This window comes from Trachurus japonicus, chromosome 1, assembly GCF_045865225.1.
Source record: "Trachurus japonicus isolate A0001 chromosome 1, Traja_1.0".
Taxonomy (NCBI): Eukaryota; Metazoa; Chordata; class Actinopteri; order Carangiformes; family Carangidae; genus Trachurus; species Trachurus japonicus.
The window spans coordinates 14,864,377-14,887,122 of NC_140907.1; the positions used below are offsets into that span (position 1 = coordinate 14,864,377).

Here is a 22,746-nt window from a genome sequence, read left to right on the forward strand (position 1 = left end):
TAAGCCCTGGACACAGACAGGAGTGCAGTTAACTAAATGCCATGTATAGCTTTGCCCTTGTTTCTGCTGTTAAAACATGTTGTGTGAATCAAACTAAAGGCGTGGGTTATTTTTCCCAGGTCAAAGCGACATACTGTATATGAGATGATATCTTAATAGAAAAAACTTGGTGGTGGTTAATTCAAAGCATTAGGCTTAGGGTGTGTTGATCCAAAACTGATTTCTGGTTATTTTTGTTTCTATGGGGCTATATGTTGATTCTCTACATATTTCTTTGAAGAAAAAAACTATTTATTTGTCATAGATTGTTAAAGGAACTTGTCATTGCATATTTTTGAAAAGCTATTTCTGTGCATGTAAAAATAAAGAATGAGATGGGTCTATTTATATTACAATTTCCATATTTTGCTTCATTTTTCAGTTTCTAAAAACTAGTATCAATGCACTAGCAGATTAACATAACTCTTTTGGTCTGCTGAAATACTGATGTGGAGTACAAATCGTTCAAAGATACCTCCAAGTATCTCAATGGTGGAAAAGGTACTAATATCATTAACCAGCCCTACAAAATAAAAATAGGCTGCTCCATTACAAGTAGAAATCCTGAATGAAAATCTGTATTAAGTACTGTAGAAGTACATACATGTAACGGTTAAATGTGGTTAGGGTTAGGGGGTTGGGGTCAGAAAAATTCTTGTTTGGTCACTTTGGCAAATATGTTATAATATTTCATATTAATAATACTGAAGCATCTGTGTGTCAGCAGCATGCTAATGTAGCTGCTGGAGGTGGAGGATAGAAGAAATCACTATCTACTGAGATTATACCTTAGACATCTAACTTGTTTGGACAAACATGGGAAGCAGTGGCAATCTTAAACATTATATATATATATATTTTTAAAAAACCAGTGGAATAGAAAATAACTTCAGTAAATGTACTTAGTTACTTCTCACTATTTAATATTTTAGTATCACAGAAAAGTGGACTGAGGAAGGATAGCCTACCTGTAGTTGGCCAGGCCTATGGCTCTGGCACAGGTAGTTTCTAGAGCGCCCCGCTCCGCTTATCTGGCGCAGCTGTGAGCAGCACTGCAGCCGAGACACCGAGTGGCGCGCCAGACAGCGCAGCCGCAGCAGAACAGGCGCAAACAGACACAGCAGCAGACATGGCCGACGAAAAGCCGAAGGTAAGGGACGGTTTTTGTTCGGGTATTTATTTACAGTGTGCATCCAGTCCATGTGCGGTTATTGTAAAGATGACGGTATGAAAAGCCGCTTCACCAACGGTCACATAATTACAGTGAACGCTGCCCGCACAAACCAGAGCTACCGCGCTAGCAAGCTAGCGAGTGTAGTTAGCATAATAAGCTAACGCGGCTAATGTCCCAGGGACCCGGACCGAATGAAATAAATACTAATGTTTTGACTTTTAAAAATCACCCTAGTCAAAATCCCTGTGACGTTGTTACCGATATTAATGATGCACACGTGCCATGAGGCCAGATAGTAGTTGCAAGTCCAGGTAGCGGTAAGAAGAGGCAGAGGAAGGTGAGCAGCAGCATTTCAGACTGAAGCGAACATCCACGGGACAAATTGCATTGAATAAAAACCCGTTTACTCAAATGAAATGTTGAAGTTATGCCCGTCACCAGCTCACCGTCCACTGTGGTGGAATAAAGGGGATTGGTGAGACGTGTAAGATGCTGTTTCCATCCTGGTTAGGCCGTGGGGCATTATCCTAAGTTGTAGGCCATGGTCAATTGATTTGCCTATTGCTAATGCTAGATGCTAACGTTGAAGTTGTAATGATGCCCCTCTTTCAGCGCTCGGTAACTACACACGGATCCTCAGGTCTGTGCCCACCAGGCACATTTTAGGCAGATGTAACGGAAATTACATAAACCATTATACATAGTTTTCCACCAGTTTGACTTGTAATAAACGTGCGAGTTCAATGATACTTTAGTCAGGAGCGATGGAGGTACATAACTGTACATGTATCTTCCACTGTGGTTGACCCTGGCTGATAAGGTTTTGTGGTAGGGGGCAGATGCATTTCTCATGATGTAGGTTGCATTTCAACAAGCTACTTATATTAATCATTATGTAACATCTTGACATTAACCAGATTTTGTATACTTGTGTTTTCTGTCCCTCAGGAGGGAGTGAAGACGGAGAACAATGAGCACATCAACCTAAAGGTGGCAGGGCAGGATGGCTCAGTGGTGCAGTTCAAGATCAAAAGGCACACTCCACTCAGCAAACTGATGAAAGCTTATTGTGAACGACAGGTGAGACTTCTCAAGTCTTCATTGGTTTACTGAAGAAGTTTGAAAATCTCTTATTGGCTGCCACAGAAAGTCGATGATGGTTACAAGAGTGAAAATGGTTCATAGTGTTGCTTTTTAATGTTTTAAACATTATTTCTCTCTGTCCACTCAGGGGCTGTCAATGAGGCAAATACGGTTTCGATTTGATGGTCAGCCCATCAATGAAACAGACACACCCTCGCAGGTAAGTCTTATTATACCCCTCAGCTCATCACCTGCAGAATCCAGTGTTTTTAATCACAAACTACTGTTGAATGAGGGAATGCATTCTAAATTCAGAATATTGCTGCTTTGTATCTTATAATGGTGCAATTATATGGTGTCACAAATTGTTTTATAGAAATATTACTGACATTAACGGATGCTACTTAAAGTTACCTGACTCAGCCTATTTAATTATAACAAACTATGTTCCTGCCTTTATTTTACAATAGAAGTGTTGTTAATGTGACTTGATTGATACATTATTGTTTGAATTAATGTCTGCATCATCACAATTAAATAGTTTGCCATTCAATGTCACGGAAAAAATTATTGAGTTAAGCTTTTGAGTTGCTGAACGTGAACATTTGCTGCACATGGACAGCAAGTCTAAACACGTGCTGCGAATGTGCTTTCACTTCAAATATGAGATTGAGTTGATTGTAGCCTACTTGACGCTCTCATGTCTCCTTTGTCCAGAATATACACTGTTATAGTACAAACGCTGTAAACAAATAAAGTGCTTTACAAGCAGCATAGAGCAGCTTTCAACACATCAGTCAATGCTGCAGCTGCACTACCTTTCTAGTCCAACAGAAATAGAAAGGGAAAGTACTTGTTTTTAAAGTAGACCCCACCAGACGTCTGCACCTCTCCTACCACTTCATGATCTTGTCTGTCAGCATATCTGAAACATTGAGCCATGAAATGTCTCCATTTCCTAACCCCCTTAATTGTGTCTCTGATAATTGAATACATTTTATCCATTTTTTTTCCCCGTCCTACCTAACTTTCTTATTAAAAGATAGTGAAAATGTGCAGATCCACTCTTTCTTAACTGTTACGCAAACTTTCGGTTACAATAGGTGACGTCATTCTTATTGTCAACATTTCCTTATTGGAAATGAAGACTTCTGTCCTCACAGGAAAATGCGTTTATCACGACACATGGGCAGGAAGTGCTTGAGTTACAACAGTTTTCTGACAAGACAAGGGCACATCTGAAGTAGTTATTTGTCTGTGAATAAGGTCTGCTAAGGAGGTGAAAAGTCATTAAATAAGTTCCTCCCAGCAGATAAGTTCAGCAAAAGCGTTGGTTCGAATAGGGCTCTGGTGTCTTTTTGTTTTTCACGTTTTCAAGTACTTCATGAACAAGCACATTTCCAACTGACATTTGAATTTTTCCTTACAGCTAGAAATGGAGGATGAAGACACGATTGATGTGTTCCAACAGCAAACCGGAGGCTCTTCTCTTTAAAGACTGTTTCCTACAAACATCCCTACCTCCCCTTTTCATCCCTGATTATGTTTGTTATGCCCAGTCAAATGTTCATGACCAGTGTTGATACCATCCAGTGGAATACTTTTTCAAAATGCTGGGAGACAGCAGCACAGTTGGTGTAGATAGATTTTATCACACTGTCATTCATGTGTTAACATTTCTGAACTGCGCAGTGTAGACGACTTGTAAGCTGCAGTGAGTCTAATGTGCCGAAGAAATTAAAAGCTTGTCATGATTTTTCTTTTCTTTTCTTTCTTTCTTTTAGAAAGTTTTGGGGGGAAAGATCATTGGTCCTTGTTTTTGTTTTTATACTCATGTCATCGACGTTTTGATTCAGATGGAATTTTGTTATTGTTGTCAAGTTCGCCTGCATTTTAAATTCACTGACATCTGTTGTTCTGAAAATGTAGTATTGAAATAAATTGAATTTTTTTTCTTTTTTCCTTTTTTTAAACACAAGTTCTTGTCATTTGTTTTATGCATATTCAAGTATGGTATTCCAAGTCCAAGCAGATATCATTGGAAGTAGCATATAAAATGTATTAAAATAGTGCATTCGTTTTTTTTGTTTCAGGCCTGTTACAGAAAACAAAAGATAAAGGTCTGTTTATCAATGTTGATTTCCCCTTAGTTTTATTTGAAATGTTTGCAAAAGTTATAGTCATTGCACTTGGAAAAACAAACTATAGTTGTGTTGGAAAAAATTCTAAATGTAGAAGATAACAGAACTATGATAAGCAATCTTCAGTATCAGACTTGCACAGACAGACCTATCTCCACAGATTACAAGTCACCAGCTCTAGAACAGGAAAATCCACCAACGTATCATGTCTGTAAACAAGACTTGTTTTTGTTTCTACTCCCCTGTGAGACTATTGGTCCAGTGGTTTGACCTTAGCCTTACTGTTCGTAGAAGGCCAGTAGATAGTTCTCCGTGTATCCCCAATACTGGTGTTTGTCTCACTGTCCTCACTTGAAAATGACTTGTAGATTTTTTAAGCACAATTTGGTCCTGATATCTTATCAGTGTGCATACGATGAATGTGACCTCGGATCTATTAACTTAAGTTTGCTTTTCCAGGCCAGAGTAGCACCAGTTTTAATAAGATAATACAAAACCTTGTTAAGCACCTGATTAAAACTTGTGGTGGATTTCTAGGTCAGCATGACATTACAGCAAATAGCATGGCATTTAAATACTTTGTCAGATCACAGCCTTGATTGATGTGCCAAGGATCCAATCATAGAAGGAGCGGATCACTTGTCGAAGCTGCATGGGGAGTGTATACGCCCTTTCCACGGCGGTTGCTGTTGCATCTGCATTGCTGTGTCACACTCCAGAAATGAGCAAAGGCAAACCGGAAATGTGGAGTTTTTGATCTCAAATTAAACTCCAAATGGAGACTTCAATTGACGTGCGATCGCGCGGGGGAACAAACACCCCTCATCGTATATAATTTCTTCCCAAAGGGCATAAATTCATCTGGATTCGATATGATAGCAACACCAAAAATCTACACATGGAAACTTGATAGATCACTGTCTTATTTTGAAAATGTAACCGGAAGTCAAAGCTTTCCTACCACCAACTTGACACTGGTCCAGTCAGACAGGAGGCAGCGGCAGGTTGATGAGCGATTGGGAACCACAAGCTAGGATAGACAATGATGAGGCGGTGAAGTATATTGCTAATGAAAGAGTAATTTGCGTGTATCCTGTTATATTTATTCATATTTCACGACTTCTTGTGCAACGATGACGACGACCACGACATTTCAAGGAATGGAGCCCGGTTCTAAAAGCAGTTCCAGGTAAAAGAAAAGAGAAAAAAAGAAGGAGGAAAAAAGGCGTCGTTCAGACCGTTAACGTTACCCGTTAGCCACAATGAAGCCAACAAGTCTGGGGTCCTCGGACGTTTACCTCAACCTTACACAGGTTAACGTAAAATCCGAAACAATTTTGTTCGGACCCCAATAATTGCTGCTTATTTATCTGCTTTGAAATGGGTGGAAACTACCGACAGGGCAAGGTGCTGGTTCACACCCCGGTACCACACCTCCCCTCCCGGTTTTGTCCGTTAGAATGGACCGCTGCTAGCAGGATGGAACACATGCACCCTCCCTTTTGTACAGATGCTGCTTAGCTAGCTCACACACACTGGGCGTCTCGGTACCCAGCCTACACCAGGCTAGGTAGGCCCCTCACCATAGCGTCTGCATGTGCCGCATTCCCTCATCGGTTTTCGTGTTTGTCAGAAGGGGGGGGGAGAAAACACATCAGATCTGTGTGTATTTCAGAGCAGTGATGAAGATGATCGAGAGGTACAGTAGTGTGCCCTGTCTCAAAGAGGCGAGGGCCATTACAGCTGGCCACACCTGACATTAACCAGAGCCACATCTGTTTTTATTCATCACAGAGAAATGCTGTGAAAGCAATCAACTGCTTTTCTGGTTACAACGTTGTTATACAGAGAAAATGGTAATAATACACGTTTCATAACGTTGAAACGATCACGTGAATTCTGCTGTAAGTTTTATGGCAATTACAGTCAATTCCATTACAATGCGACCATAACCATGCAGACATGCAGTATGAAAGGACCACGTAGTCCAATTTTGATTGAAGTAGATAATCATTATGGATAAGACTTGGCTGCTAGTTAATTAGTTACAACGACTGCACAATAAAGTCTTAAACATCAGCCCTGCAATAGATACATCAAGGTCATTGTGGAGGCTCTAGTTAGTAAATAGCAGTTGAACTGTATTGCAGATGAGAGGGGATCTTCTTAATATTTAGTCTTGTTGTGTTGGTAAAGAAAAACTAGGTTTGCCATTACGATAAAATGCCAGGAATAATATGAGCATCATTAGGGGAACGCAAATATAACTTAGGACCATTAACACAGCTGGAACTCCCCAGCATGCAGTACTGTACAGTAGCAGACATATTAAGTTCACTCAGGCACATTATAAAGAAAGATTTTGTGATTGGTACTTTATAAGGAAACTGATCTGATGTGACAGGAAATTGCACAGGACAGGACTTTGCTAAATGACCCAAAATGAAATTGATTCTCGATCTTTATTGATTCAAGTGTGAATGAAGAAACATTTTCTGACTGATTCATTTTGTACATTCCCTGTCTGAACTATAGCAGTAGGCTACGCAGGTTGTTCCCATTAATGAATGGCCTTTAGAAGGGAGCAAGGAGGCTCCAGAAAAATCGGCCAGTACAATCCGTATAATCAATTGACCATCTCTTTCTTTCTAGGGTTTTGCGTCCTCCTGGTGGTGGCTCCAACATTTCACTTGGTGCTGATGAGGAAAAACCACCTGTCCGGAAAAACAAGATGGCCTCCAGTGTTTTCGCTGAGCCAGAGGACCCCTATGCTAATCGAAGGAACAACCCACCAGGTAAAATCAGCCTCACCCCATGGAGGCATATCATGTTTGTCTGTGCTCACTGATAATTTGATTTTTAAAAAATGGAGTCTCTAAATGTAGAATAATGTATAGAAAATGTACATTTACATTAAAAGAGGATAATAACATCACAGGAAAAGTGATGCTAGATCTGCATTTGGATCCAGAGCTGTGGTTCCCAGTTTTCTATAGTCATTTTTCCACAAACACCTGAAAGCTAAAAACTATATGTGAGGCATCGTCAACTTACCCAGAGCTAGTCCCGCATTTACAGTTTTTCTCAGTTGCTTTCGTGCATTTCTCAGATCAGAATTCATAACTATTAGTTCAACCTCCACAACATTTATTCATTTGTGCACATCATAGTAGCAGTTTATCATTCCTTTGAACAAATTGCAAATGCTTTTGGACATGTATCAGTTGCTTTCATACAGTTCTCTGCTGTTTCATAACATTATCATTTGCTTATGTCATGTCAGTCAAAATGAACTATACTCATGAATGCTGAATAGTCATTCCTTATAAAAACTAATACTCCTCATTTCATTGCTTGAGTCATTACATACAAAATTGTTGAAATAGTTGTCAAAATCTGTCAAGCAAATTTTTTAATGTTGGGAGAACCACTGTAAATTCAATTATTCAAACATTTCATAGGGAGAACAGGTATGTCGGTATAGTATTAGTATTCAGCACTAAACAATCTGCACTGCACTATTGTCATTGTGTCATACATTACTGTAAGCTACAGTGGGACAAGATTTGTGCAATGGTGATTGCAAACAGTGCCATAAGGTTGAGAGAGATACAAAGTGAGGATGACAATATCTTTGGGAATATTGAATCTGTTTCTATTGTTACAATTGACAAAGTGATGTGGATGAAAATATGTGGCCAGACAGACAGGAACGTCTGGATGTGCAGGAATGATTTACAGTACTCTGTATGTTCAGTTACAATATGTACTGCAATATTGTTTACAGTTGTGCACAGCTCTACCCAAAGGGTGTTTCTTATGTTTGTTGTAAAAAGATGACTGTAGTGTATTTTTCTTTTGCACAAACAAATTAGAATCGCAAAGAGCATAGTAAAAATGTGAAACATACGTATTCAATGTCTTGTGCTCAGTTACCCCACTAAATACAGTAATGTGTAACTTTTCAAGTGGCTGTACAAGTAGTGTATACTGCCGTCTTGAACATTTTCAGGTAGTGTCACCAAGACCTGACTGTTTTGCATTAGAGCTTAACTGTCATAATGAAAACATGACAAAGCCATTTGACTCTCTTGTTCATAAACAATGGTGTCAGGACTTCTCATTTTGATGACACTCAGTTTCATTGACATACTTGCTTTTGAGAGATGAACTATCCATTTTGAGCGAGTGACATGCTTTTGCAGGTTATCCACTAGGTTTTATAGTTTGTACTAATTGTTTTGAGAAATGCACTAACTGTTGTGCAAATGTTAATAGTGACTGAGAAAAACTGTAATAGCTTTTTCCTCCAGATTGTAAAGTTTGGGATACAGTGAAGTCACAGCCTAAAAACTATGTTATTTAGTACATGTTAATAACAAAAGGTCAACTGCAGCACCAAATTTTTCAAATACTGAAATGAAATACCTGCAGTTAATGTAGTTTATCAAATGTGGAAGGAAATGGTGTGAATACTGTGCACTTTTTTGGCTATTAGAGTGTGGCCTTCATTTGACACTGTCAGCAATGTTGGATTATGAGATACAGCAGCTGTAACTTTAACAACTATAGCAAAAGTCCTGGTATTACAACTATAAAAGCTGATTGAACAAGTATTGAAGAGTTAACTAAATCATCATTTCCCACAAAAGGAAATGTTTTCCAGCTCTCAAAAACTTGACTTGCTCCTTGACTCAGAGACAGGAATCTGGAGCTTTCTAATGCTTATTTGGAGTTCAGTAGAACAAACTAAAAGCAACAAACACCACTGTTAGTATCACCACACCATTGAAATCACTTCAGTGCAATATAGAAATGCTTTTTAATAGTGGAATATGAGTTGGTCTTTGAGTGTACAGACCATAGTATATTGTAGTGTAATAGTGGGTCACAGATAACAAATGCTGTTGTTTCACATGCGTAATTTGGGGTAATCCTAAAATGCTCTGTTGTAGCTGAAAACGCTGAGGTAGGTGTAAAGTGAGAGGTGTTATGGCTAAACTACATTTGGCTGTCCCAAAATATGTCTCCCCTTTGTTTCCCAACTACAGCATAGACACGAGCCAACAAAGGTTAACAACACTGGAGCAGGCAAAAATAACAGGAATTTCCCACCAGTGTCTCATTGTCAGTTAATGGTAAATATTTTTAATAGAAGTTATTTTTAATAGATATTTTTCCTCCATGCTGCACATTTCATGCTCTCAGTTCAGAAGAATAATCCTAATACCTCTTCAGCCAGGAAGATGAAAGGTGAAGATGTCCAAGCAGAGAGCAGCAAGATGGAGCAGAGGGACTTTCAGCACAGGAAAGACAGGCAGCACAAATTCGTGAGACAGGACAGGCCTTGAATTTAAGAGGGATTTGAAATTGCTACTGTCAAGAAAAGGTGTGTAAAGTCTGCTCCACATTATTGACTTTGTAGCTGAATTGCACAGTGATTCTGGAGGACGGGGCTTGGCTTCGTCACCTGTAAAAGCCACCGCACACAAGGATGTTGTTTATCAACCAGCCAGTCCAAGTAGTTGTCACAGTAGCCAGTTTTTTGTTTTTAAACCATAACATATTTTTACGAATGCAGGGTAACTACTAACTACATAGCAGCAATGGCAGGAGTAGCCTTACTTTTTTAAAGGGTACCGTATATGACCAAATAGTCGCCCACGTGCAAATACACGCCTGTGCTCTAAAAACCGCTGGGGGTCCGACCTCATTCAGCATGTTAAACACCTGTCCAATTAAACGCCCAGGCGATTAAAGCAGATAACAGCGGCACGGCCGTTTCGGCTAATGCTGTGTTCAAGGCAGGCTTTTGAAACCGTAAGTTACAGCTTCAAGTCACAACTACGACTTGGTAGCGTTCCAGGTAACCCGTAGCTCGTGTTTTTACCGTCCTGTTGTCTGTGAAAGTTCCCTATAACGGCCACTCGTAACTTCCGACCCGTGAACTCGTACCAGATCGAACTGGTATGACTTCACAGGAAGGAAAAACACAAAGTACGAGTTTCCTTGAACGCACCATGAGTTAGCAGCCCCCGCCCTTGTCAGGCATCAATTGGTCCTCGTGCTACGTCACCACATTCACGCGCATCCCTTGGCTGCACACACAGCCCTTCATGCCGTTCTCTCCCCTCATTGGATAACACTTGTATCCCACAAGGAAAATTTTCTCCTCGGGTTACAGCAGAGCAGAGTGACGGAGAGACTCGTGTTTAGGCTGAAATACTTCATGTAAGTGATTGCTGACGGAAAATAGGACTATTTAGGACTTATATTAACAAAAACATTCCACTGATATCTGCTTTAAGTGTTTCCCATAGTCTTGTACAGAAAAAAAATATTAATAGACGCTAAATGCGCTAAATGTACAGTGTTGAAATTATCGCAATCAACCCCCCCCCCCCCCCCCCCGTTATGGTTGTTAACACTGATCTGATTGGCTGCTCAGTGCTCTGACCAGCTCCCTATGTTGCAGGAACACAGACAAACTGTCTTTGTATTTATTGTCTGATGTCAACAAAGATGTGTCGGGGAAAAAAGTAGTTTTGTTCCAGTGGTCCTACGGTGACCTCCTTGTTCCTTGTTCATTGCAAAAATAAATAGTAGCCTGTTGCAAATACCCGCCTGGTTCTTAGAGTGGGCTCCAGCCTGGGCTCCAAGTGGATTTAGCCCGTGCTACTAAATGGTCATAGACGGTATCTGGTTTAACAAGAACGCCTGGGTGAACTTGCTAGAACAAGAAACGTATTATTTCATTCTTTGTATAATAAACCCTACTTGGTCTTATCAGTCAAACACAACACCAGAGGATACTTAAAGAAATTATGATTAAGTTCTCATAGACAGCAGCATGTCAAAGCTGACATCTGACATTTCATTCTTCCTCCTTCTGCTTCCCAGATTCAGTGAAAGCTATTATTTTACATATTAAGCACATGGTGCTCAGTCTCATTTCCCAGTTCCTGCTTCTGCTTCTTGCAGTCCTTGAGTCTGTAGCCCTGACAATATTTAGATCTTTGATTAACAAGTTTCCTCATAGACACTGAGTGGTATCCTCACTGTTTTAACCTTAATTATACAGCTAAACTGTCACAGAGACACAGTGAAGGCGCGTTGTGCTCCATCATACACAGACAGCTACAATGGCATTGCAGTTGTGTTGAGTGTTGGCTGAACTTGACTACTTGATGGCTGCACAGATTTTTCTCAGATTTTTTCCTATGGTTGCACCAGCCGCGGCACTACTATTGAGCCCGGGTGGGCCTGGGCCCACCCATTTTAGGCTGGGCCCACCCATAGGCGTCATTTACGCTGGGGAAGCTGGGGACATGTCCCCACCACTTTTTGTCAAGAACAATTTTGTCCCCACCACAAAATTAACTTAACATCATCCTAATCAAGAATGACGTTGATAAACTATGACAAAATAGGCAGCTGAAACAGTGTGCACGGCTCAGAACTTCTGCCAGAGCCAACTCGCAACAATGTAACTTCGATTAACTGCCCGGAGCGGGCGCGCTGCGCGCATCCTCGCAGGCGCTTGGTCGCACAGGGAGCAGCTTCTCTCTCTCCACGCCGGTAAAACATCGACCACTCGTCTGTACTCGGTTTTCCACACACACAGGTCTGTCCCTAGCTCTGTATGTATGGATGTGTGTGTGTGTAATATAATAGACGGACGGCAACAACTTCATTAATAATCATTTTATTTTGAAAATTGACCGGATTCTCTCGCCTTTTCTGTGCCCGACTTCCTGTCTGGTACGATCCGTCTATCCAGCTTGACAACGGCGCTCACGGCTCGCGTGAAAAATAGAACTGAAGCGCGGCTTCTTTCCACAGCGCCAGATGTGCGACCAGGCAGACCGGTTAACATGTGCGCCAATCTGAAACTGCCTCCGCTCCAGGGCGCTGCGCTGCGGTTCCGCGGGCAGTGCGGCCGGGCCTCTTTCTGTCATTCTGCTTTGGACAAAGAGGAGTTTTCAAGCTGCACTGTGGAGAGTCGATTGTACCGGACAACACCCGATATGCTTAATGTTTGGGTGCAAAGTCACTGTTAACAAAATCAACACAATCTGTCCCTTCAAAATAAAGTTTGTAACGTGTCTGTTTGACAGTGACAGTTTCCTCATCACTAAACCTGAGCCACCATCAGATCCTCCCTCGCTCATGTCGTGACGACGGGACAAAGTCTTTTGGACATAGCCTATATTGTAGGCTATATTCTGTGTTTTTCCTCTCGTTAACCGTCTCATTTCAGTTTTTGCCGGTTGGCAGGTGTGCACTCGCTGTTTCTCTCGCTCTGGATGCGCATAAATGTTATAAAAAAAATAAAAAGGAAAAAACACAGATGCGCAAATTGAAATGACCTAGGCTACTGTAGTGTAGACTATTCAATGATCACAGCTGATCACCAGCTTGTCGTGCCACACCTGTCAAGTTTCTGAACACAACTAAGGGCTTCTTTTTTTTCTCCTTTTTTTTTGCGGAGAATTAATAAAAAAAATAATGCTCGTCAGTCCGACACAAAACACACACAGCCAGTGTCACAACAACTGACAGCCATAAAAAGCTGTTTTAATTCTGGATTTAGCGCTGTTACCACATCACAGTTTAATATTTGTGCTGTCTTCAGCGCCGCAGAAAAGCGCTGAAACGGAGATGATGATGACGCTGATTTTTTTAATTAATTTTTTTATCTTATTTTAACTGGCCCATCCAGTTTTCTGAAGGCCCACCCACAATCAAAATCCTGGCGCCGCTACTGGGTTGCACTCGGGGACCGAGAGGCGAGAGCTGTAGAGCGTTACTTAGAGAATGACCGTAATTCTCCTTTAATAACAACTGTCACAATCTTCAACAAAATGTCACAATACAGCAGTATATAGAAACAGCTGGCTATCCATTCCATTGCCAAAGTTTGAACCTTCTACATATCACAAAAGTCAATAAGGCCCAAACTTACTGTAAAGCACTATGAAGTTTGCTCATAAAAAACATCAACAAATAGGTTAAGCAGCTTCTCAAACTACTGAAGTATAATGGGAAAAAAAATCTAAATTGAAATACACCAAAAAGTCAAGTGAATACTTCATACTGTTAATTATTCTTCACCAGGGAAGACTTATATGGGCACTGTGCTGACATGGTAGTGGTATTTTGTGGTGGGTGGAAGCAGCACCATCCAGCATCCATCAGTCAATAGGCTCTTTCAGTCATCATGGATGTCACTATGTTTTTCATCAAGTCCTGGAAAATTCTTGTGTAGAAAGTGTAAAACAGATTGACAATCTTGTATTGGTGAGACTGGCTTTATTGTGAGAAAGACATTTAGTATGAAGTGAAACTTGAAACTGCTTTCCCCAGTACAAAATGGGGAAAGGCCAAGGAAGCATAATATGGGTCATAAGGTCATCACATGACGTCAAAAGCCTGCAACTGGCTTGGTTGGCTCCTTCCGTTTTCTCTCATCTGTGTATTGTTCCACATCATGAGATGTAGTGTCTATTGTGCACTTGTATGCCTTCTATTCCTCATTTTTACCTTGTCGTTTTTTTTCATCTGTCAACCAGAAGATGATGGATGTTTTTGTTTGTGGTTTACATTTTTTTAAGCAAATCTATTCCAATAAAAAAAAAAAACTTGTGCAAAATCTAATATTTTTTAAACCTCATTTTCATTTTATTTTGGGAAAGCCCCTTTGGCAGCAAGTAGGCTACATCTTCTATTCTTATAGGGTAAGTCTTAACTAGCTTTGTGCATATACTGTAGATTTGGCCACCAGTTTTTTCTCATTTTTAGTGGCAGATCCATGAAAGCGCCCTCAGACTGGATGAGAAGCATCTGAACTACCATGTTCAGCTTCCATCTGGGTTTGAATCTCCACTTGGCTTGGTCTTGGCTGTTTGCTTTAGGCCGTTGTCATGTTGAAAGGTGAACTGTCTTGATAGTGTCCTGTCGCCTGCACTCTAAAACACCTTTCTGCAAGGAGCTCTTCTTTTTGACTGGATTCATCCCACCCTACAATCTGAAAGTTGCCCTTGCCCCTGCTGAACAAGGAGACTACAGTAAAAGTTCAGAATACTGTAGTAAAGAAGATTCATCCAAAAAAAACAACTTGTCATTCAGTGTTTCCCACAGGATTTCATTTTTTAAATTTCCTTTAATTAATGGGAAACACTGTGTCATTGTCACTTGTCAACGTCATTCAGTGAAGGCTGACAAAAATGTTTTGTTTTATTATTACAAGAGACAAGGGAACTGAAAGGGACAGAATTTTTTCAGTACCCACATCCCTTCTGCCAATGGGACTTTCCAGCAATCCCTATTCTTGGCCTTTCCTCCACATTGGTTCAGACTAAAATGGATTAACAGCTATTGGAAGGTTTCCAATCAAATTTGGCACAGAAAACTCCCAGTGGTCAGAGCATGCACTCAGATGACTTTGATTTCCTGACCATTAATCTAGCACGCCTACTTTGTCCACATCTCTGCTCTTTAGAATGTTGTGACAGCTTAATACAACACACCTGTTAAGATTGATAGTCACTTGAGTCATCTCTGACTTTTCATCTAACATCATAATTTTGTCAAAGATTTAATTTGCGTAATACTTTCTGTATTACAAATGTAAGATAGTAAATGTGGTAAATATCCGCTGTCTCACAGGATATGGAGCACTGCAGGCAAACAAGCTATAAACTTAACAACCGGTGTCATATCAGAAATGACCATAAAACTGTGATGGAAATGATGAGAGACGAGTGGATGTTGAAATCACATGTTCTTGTATCCCAGATGAAGAACAACATTAAAACATTATGTAATGAGTCATTAAACATGAATTTTTAGGTAAAATAATAGTCATCTTTGGAGGCGTTGGGTGGGAAGATGTAATACATGTGTCCTCTGGCGATTCCCACTCCTAACAATATTATGATTCTTAAGTGCCTCTGCAAATGATGTCCCAAAATTTTGTATTTTTTTATTTTTTTTAATCTAAAACAGAAATGTTCTCAACCTGTTTGTCTAACTGAATTCATATTTATACATGCAAAAAGTAGAACGTAACTCTATTCACCCAATAAACTAATGGTATTGTTCAAGAGGTCGGTCAAGATTTAGATGTTCAGGTTTGGCAAACTTATTAGGAAATACATTTGAGCTTTGTAGCAGGTACAGATAATAACAAATATATAATGTAAATGTTCCCATGCAATGGAGTATAACCAGAAGTTGTACCTGAAATATTGGTAAAAGGCCCAATAAAATGAAAATGGTATTTTCCCAACTTTAATCCTGTCTCCACATTTTGATTGTTCATTTATCTATTGATATTTGTCAAATTCATGTCAAAGTTATTATCTGTATCTAGGGCTGAAACGATTCCTCGAGTAATTCGAGTACCTCGATTACAAAAAATGGTCCGAGGATTTTTTTCTGCCTCGAGGAATTAATTAATTAAATTAATTAATTTAATTGTAGTTCAAGCGGCCGCACGGACTTTCAATGTGGCACAACGTGCGCCGTAACGTAACCTATGAACGTAACCGTGCGGGGCCCCCCCGCGGCCGTCCGCCGCGGATGACGGCGGAGATGGGGAGGAGGGGGGCGGCGGCGAGGCGATGGCCGCAACGACCGGGGGGGGGCGGGGGGCGGGGGGGGGGGGGTGACGGTGGCGACAACACAGCAGAACAATCCTGCCTAGGAGCTATCCATGGTTAGGCTACTTAACCAAGTCTCTTGAAATATCAAACAAAGAAAAGGACTATGGACTATGGAAGCTTGAATGGCCAAAATACTGAAGTTATCATGACGTGAACCATATGTTGCGGTGAGACCGTTGATTCGGTAGAAACCCACCGGCTTAACGGGCGGGCGGGGGGGGGGGGGGGGGGGGGGGGGGGCGGACGTATAGGTGTTTGACTGAGGGAGAAAAAGGCGACAAAAAGACAGAAAATGTCTCTCTATAGGCACTATAGTTGTAACACGGCCCTTGCATACCACAGCAGCACGTCTTCCATGTTGCAGCATCTCCACAGAAAACATTTTTGATATCTTGAAAGTAATTTAATTTAATTTATTTTTGATATCTTGAAAGTAATTTAATTTAATTTATTTTTATTTGTGTTTTATTTATTCTTATTTATGCTAGCAGCAGTCGCCTCTTTGGTAATGTTTCAAGACCAGAAAATACTTGCTTGTGAATTTAAGAAATAAAAACAGTTGATTCTACGAAAGGAAACCAATTGGTCATTCATTATTGAGTGAAATATGTTATTTTCTCTTGTGTATTCATAATTGCTCTTTAACCAAGAAAAAATACGTTTTATCCGATTACTCGATTAATCGATGTAATTTTCAGTAGAGTACTCGATTACTAAAATATTCGATAGCTGCAGCCCTATCTGTATCCTTATCTTATCCTGTAAATGATTTCAGATGTCTGATGACTCATCTTGAGTGACTGGCTACCGTAGGCAGCAATCAATGTCTGTAATATGTCCCTCCCTAGTTGTGTTTGTTTTTAGCCACAAACACATGAGCATGCAGAACTGCAGAGCACACTGAAAGCCTTTTTATGATGTCTTTTAACTGTTTGCTTGCTTACTATACTGGAATACACTGATTAAATGTCAGCCTATTCCTAGCCCCATCAGGCTTGATGTATGATCTGACAAATGCTGTCACCATGGCTTAAGTCTTTGTGTTAAGATCTGGAACATTTTTTGCACCTCCAATATGAAACTTCATCCATCTGAACAATCATGTCTCCTTGTTGATACAGGTGGGAAGCCCACAGGTGTGCTGTGTGGAGAGCCATCAGCCCCCCTGAGGCGAGGAGGGAACCCCAGCGTTAATCACTCAGCAGATGGCCCAGCTACAGTAAGATCAAGCTTCAGGCCATGAATTGTGGAAGTGAAATCTTAGTTCAGACAAACAGTGAAGGAACTGAAATCCTGTATTTATTGGCTGGACCACAAGATCACATCACCCCACTGCCCTGTGATATAAGGAGGTATCAACAGCCTGCAGTGGTGCAAACTAACTTTTTAGACAGACTATGTCCTGTCAGAGAGAGTAGAATAAAATTGCGTGAAACTTTTCTCTTGGAACAGTAATTTTACATGGACACACAGCCAAAGTAGCAGCACAGTCTTTATCAGGGGGGCAAAGGGGCAGCTTCTTACTAAGTGCTTCGGGTGGAGGGCTCCAACTGTTTTGGACTAGTCAGACCAACAGGTCCGCTCTGATCACGATTGGCTCCTAGATTTCCTGTTTTTCAAGGGGGGCGGGTTTGTTTGATTTTTTATCAAACATTTGTTAACATGTGGTCTAGATGGGACCCAATCATGTTGCTGTTTCATACCAGTGTGACAAAATGAACTAATAAACTAAAAAAATGTAAATGAAGACAGCTCTGATGGAAATTCAGCTGTATTAAAATACTGTGTATATAGTGTAGGGAAGAATCAAGCAAAGGGCTGAAACCAGCGACACTAGGCTGAGTGCAATGAAATGATTTTGCATGTTTTACAGTGGTTCCACAACCTTTTGTGACAACACCCTCAGTTACAAACATTAATTTGTGATTCAAATACATTACAATGTAACAAGTCATAACTACTTTCATTATTATTTATAGACTGATCTACCTTTTCTGCTTGTTTTTTTTAGGAAGGAGATAATCTCGTACGTGATCATGGTAAGCACCAGTTTTCTCACTCAGTTTTACAGAATTAGCATAACCTGTTGCATCTCACCCTGAACTACATGTTGGCAGATTTATGACACAGTATAGTATCCCTAAGATCCCTAAAGAACAACATCATATACTAAACAACCGTACAGGTGCATATGCTGTGTATGTAATATACACAACTCAGAGAAAGTTAGGGATTCGGCTTTCGGATGAAATTTCAGAATGCACCTAAAATCCACTATAACCTTTACAAGTCAACTTAATTTGACCTTTTCTAAACCTTTGAAGGCACATGACCAGCTGTTCAATGTTTCAGTTGTTCTCTAACAAGGTGATTTACCACTAAAATCCCAACAAGTGTCTGATCCATGAATCAACAACTAAATGTTCTGGTTCAATGACAGTTTGTATTAAAACAGTCCTCTTCATCACGCTGTTCACATTTTGACATCATGAGACCAAGACGACACCTGACAATCGATCAGCAGCACCTGGCCATGTCGAGGCTTCAGACGGAAAGTTGTCAGAGGGAAGTGTCCACTGAGCTCAGAGTGTCACAGAGTGTGATCAGCAGGTTGAACAGAGACACAGAGAGACTGGAAGAGTCACAGAAAGGCTGAGAAGTGCACGTCCTTTGGCCACATGACAACTTATTGACAGGTTGACATTTTTTGTTGTGGTATACCCACCATTGTTGTCGGCTTTTGTTTCAATAAATTGTTTGAGATGAAGAAATTGCCATTCCATACTTCAACTTAAAGGACAATTCCAGGCAAATTCAATCTGGGGCTAGTTTCCCAACATTTTAGGTCCATAAGAATGAATCTGAAGATTTTCTTTTTAATTGCTCCTGTTTTGCAGCAGTTGTGTCTGTCCCCACATCGCCACAGCAGCGTATAATGGGAGTAGATTTTTTTTTTTTCACAGACTACGTCTGATGGCTATTCAAACATAAACTGAGGGGTTTGTTTACGTCGAGAGAGCTGACATGTTTGTAAACAGAGCTGTAATACAAAGTCTCACGAGAGAGTCAAGTGCTCAGTATGTTTACAGGTAAATTAATCAATACTCAGACTTCCTCTTACTGCTACGAAAACGTTGTGCCTCCGAGTTGATATTCCTTTGTTGATAAAACATACGGGAGGGCTTCAGATGACCTGTAAACATAGTGAGCCGTCAACTTGACTCTCGCAAGACTTTGCAAGACTTTGTATTACAGCTCTGATTAATAATCATGCCGGCTTTCTTGAAGTAAACAAACCCCTCGGTGTCTGTTTGAATAGCCATCTGACACTGTCTGTGGAAAAAATGCGGTTCTCTAACAAGGTGAATAACCGCAAAAATCACAAGCACCGTCTGATTTAGTGGTTCAATTGTCATTGAACCACTAAATGTTCTGGTTAGATGACAATTTGTATTCAGTCCTCTTTTCTCCCCTCTCCACAATGTTCAAATTTTGACATCATGAGACCAAGACAACACTTTGATCAAATTGATTGAGTTAAGACATTGAGATTTTTGCTGTGCTATAGCCACCACTGTTGTTAGCTTTTGTTGGAGATAAAGAAATTGCCATTGCATCATTCTACTTAAAAGGCCTGCTTTCATGATAGAATATCACTGTAACATGGACGTTTTTATAGGGATATTCCTGTCAAACCTTCTGTGAGTAGTGTATAATGTCACTGTAGCATGAACTTTTTACATTTTCATAAATCCACCTTAGAGTCAAATATCCGTAACTTTACGAGAGTAAATTTATGACTTTATTCTCCCAATATTATGACTTTATTATATTGTTTGGCAAATGTCCTATCTGTGTTGGTGGTTTATTCAGTATCAGATTGATACCTTTGACACCAGCAGGGCACACAGAATGTGGATAATAGCTCTTGGGAATCAATGTGACCGTTCAGTGACACCAGAGCAAGAGGTTAGATGTTTTTGTCAAGAGAGGTTGATATGCCTGGGGCCGCTGACAGCTGGGAAACAGTGAATACTGTTTATTATTATTTAGTGATTAAGAATTTACTCAGGGCTGTGAATAAACAAGTCAAGCTTCTGTGTGGGTGAGATTATTTTGATGGCTAAACTTTAATGGATTGTTCCCTTGCTGCTCCCAAATCTTATTGTCTCGCCTTCCTGTCTGTGTAGAAAACTGTGTGGCTGAGCCTGAACCTGTCCCTGTCCCAGAGCCACAGGATGAGGCTCCCCCAGCCGAGGAGGCTGCTGCAGGAGCAGCGTCTGGCCGCAGGAATCCCCCCGGGGGCAAGTCCAGCCTCATCCTGGGTTGAATCCCAGTCAGCCCCTCTTTACCTCCACACGTCTCTGAACTCATCTTTTTTTTCCCCCCTAAATAAGGACCCCCAGTCCATTTGTCTGTACCACAGGAATCCTGATGTCCAACAGGCACCAGTCTCCTCCACATCCCCAAGTGCATTGTTTTGATACCTCTTTTTTGGAAACCGTTTTGTACTGTTTTTATTATTTGTTTATTTTGACAGAAGCACTTTATGTATTTCTATGTATGTGGTTCAAAGTCTGCCTTTGCCCCTGTAATGCATAAGACCTGTCAGAAAAGGGTACAAGGATCACATTTCTCATATCTACCAGTAATTACCTAATAACTTTATTGAAACAGCAGAAGCTGTAGGTGATTATACAGTTTGTAGAACACGAGCAAAGAAGAAAGCTGTCACTTTTGCACTGTGTTCAGTTTTGATCCATCGTGCATGCACATCTGGTCTGTAATGTATGAATGTGAGAAGAAACATTAACTGTGAATTTTTTTTTTTTTTTTTTTTTAAACAATTCAACCTGTTTGTTGCTTTTTGTGGAATAATTGTTGTATTGTTGTTGCATGAAGTTGGAATCTTTCTACTGATTATAGTATTATCCACATAGGAGCCAAATAGGAGCCACATAAATTACCGTCATTGTGATCTGAAGGATGCAAACATTTGTCTTCAGATAAGTACTGTAGGCCCCATGTCAGGAAACAGAATTGGAATAAGCCTTTTTTATATTGTAGTCAGGCTAACCTTGGAGTAGTATAATACCAGTGCCAGTTTTGAGTGCCCCATGTTTTTATAGGTAAAATTTACTCTCAAATAAAGTGTGCCTGTTTGTGTGTTAGGCTACAACATCAAATAAGGTTGGGTTTTCGGTTACTGCATCCTACCAGTATGACCAAGGTGTTGTTATTTTCCATTGCAAGTCAGTGGAATGTTGTTGGTCCTGACACTGAAGTGTTTCTGGTAAACCCATCCTAGATTTGACAAGTGACCTTATGACAGCTCAGCCTTTTTTTTTCCCCTTATGTTTTACCCCCTTAAACATTTGTTATTGACCCCGCTCACTGGAAATATACAACAGCCTTTTTGTAGATTTCACTTCACATTATTCAAAACCAAAATTTAAATCCTTCCTGCTTCTGTCTTTTTGAGTCACGTGTGTGACTACTGGGCCCGCCAGTTGTCATGCAAGGAAAAAAAAACCTGCATTTCAGGTTCTTCAAATGTCTCTCCTGTGGTGTCTATTTTTAATGTGTGTTACGATGCAAGCCTCGCCTCTGCATCCTATACCGATTCCTGTTGCTTGATGTAAGTCACTGCAGAAATTTTGAATTTGAGAAATGGCACAAGTGGAAGTGAACATTAAAATCCAATCTTGATCATGTGCTGTATTTGTTGTGTATTATCTTGACTTTTTGAATGGTCATTCTTAGTAGCCTACTATCATGAATAGATGTAGTTTAGTTGTTTATGCAAGAATTCCCAATACTTAACACTTCTAACTTCATCATTGTAAGGGTTTAATGTTTTTCTGTGGTGAGCTGGCGCGGATTAATGCACAGGCTGACCTAGGCTGCAGCCTGCAGCCTGCAGCCTAGGGGCCCAGCGTGTGGAGGGGCCCTGGGATTGGTCAGATTATGTGGGCACGGAGCCGCAATGTTAAAAAATAGCGGAGCCCCACAGCAGAGCGCAAGGTGGGAGAAAGAAAAAAAAGAGACCAACGGACTCAATCACCTGTCTCTGATGGCCACTGAGAGTGAGTTACATCATGATTAGCCGAAGTTACACGATTATACGGGGGCGATCGTTCATTTGTAGAAGGATAATGTTGTAGTAAAGAGCTGGGGTACATGCCGTTTTTTTTTTTCAATTGCCCGTTCATTCGGCAGGGCGGGGGGTAGAAACATGTCTGTGCACCTCAGTGTTATGATGTGAAGGATGTGGATGTGTGAAGGATGAGGAGCAAAATTGCTCCTCATGTTCCCAGAGAACTTGTTCTACCTTTCTTGTTGCGCTGCTTTTTTTTTTTTTTTTTTTTCAACCCTTTATGAACAACCGTATAGGCCTGCTGTCTCAACAGATGAGACAAATATGCAAGAATAGAAAGTCTCTAGAGAAACGTATCCAAATCAAATCCGCTTGCAGTGCCTTCTTGTTCTCTAGTCCTTAGCTATTAGGCTATTTATTAGGCTATTGGTTCAGTTATTCACACACGAGTCCTTCCTACAGGGCCGGCCCTAGGATTTTGGTGGCCCTAAACATGATCTTGTTTGTGGCCCCCAAAACACTCCAAGTGCAAACACCAAATCACAC

At 40.6% G+C, this 22,746-nt stretch overlaps 2 protein-coding genes across 2 annotated transcripts; both read left to right on the top strand.

Annotated features, from left to right (window-relative positions):
• The first annotated feature begins 1,119 nt into the window (after positions 1-1,119).
• sumo2a (small ubiquitin like modifier 2a) lies at positions 1,120-4,250 on the top strand. The gene is made up of 4 exons (XM_085774510.1): positions 1,120-1,189; positions 2,162-2,293; positions 2,445-2,516; positions 3,726-4,250. The coding sequence occupies exons 1-4, from the start codon at positions 1,169-1,171 to the stop codon at positions 3,789-3,791; spliced, it is 291 nt and encodes a 96-aa protein (XP_085630636.1). The 5' UTR covers positions 1,120-1,168; the 3' UTR covers positions 3,792-4,250.
• Positions 4,251-5,422: 1,172 nt separating this feature from the next.
• jpt1a (Jupiter microtubule associated homolog 1a) lies at positions 5,423-21,824 on the top strand. The gene is made up of 5 exons (XM_085774495.1): positions 5,423-5,626; positions 7,090-7,232; positions 17,225-17,322; positions 18,115-18,142; positions 20,294-21,824. The coding sequence occupies exons 1-5, from the start codon at positions 5,571-5,573 to the stop codon at positions 20,431-20,433; spliced, it is 465 nt and encodes a 154-aa protein (XP_085630621.1). The 5' UTR covers positions 5,423-5,570; the 3' UTR covers positions 20,434-21,824.
• The last annotated feature ends 922 nt before the right edge of the window (positions 21,825-22,746 follow it).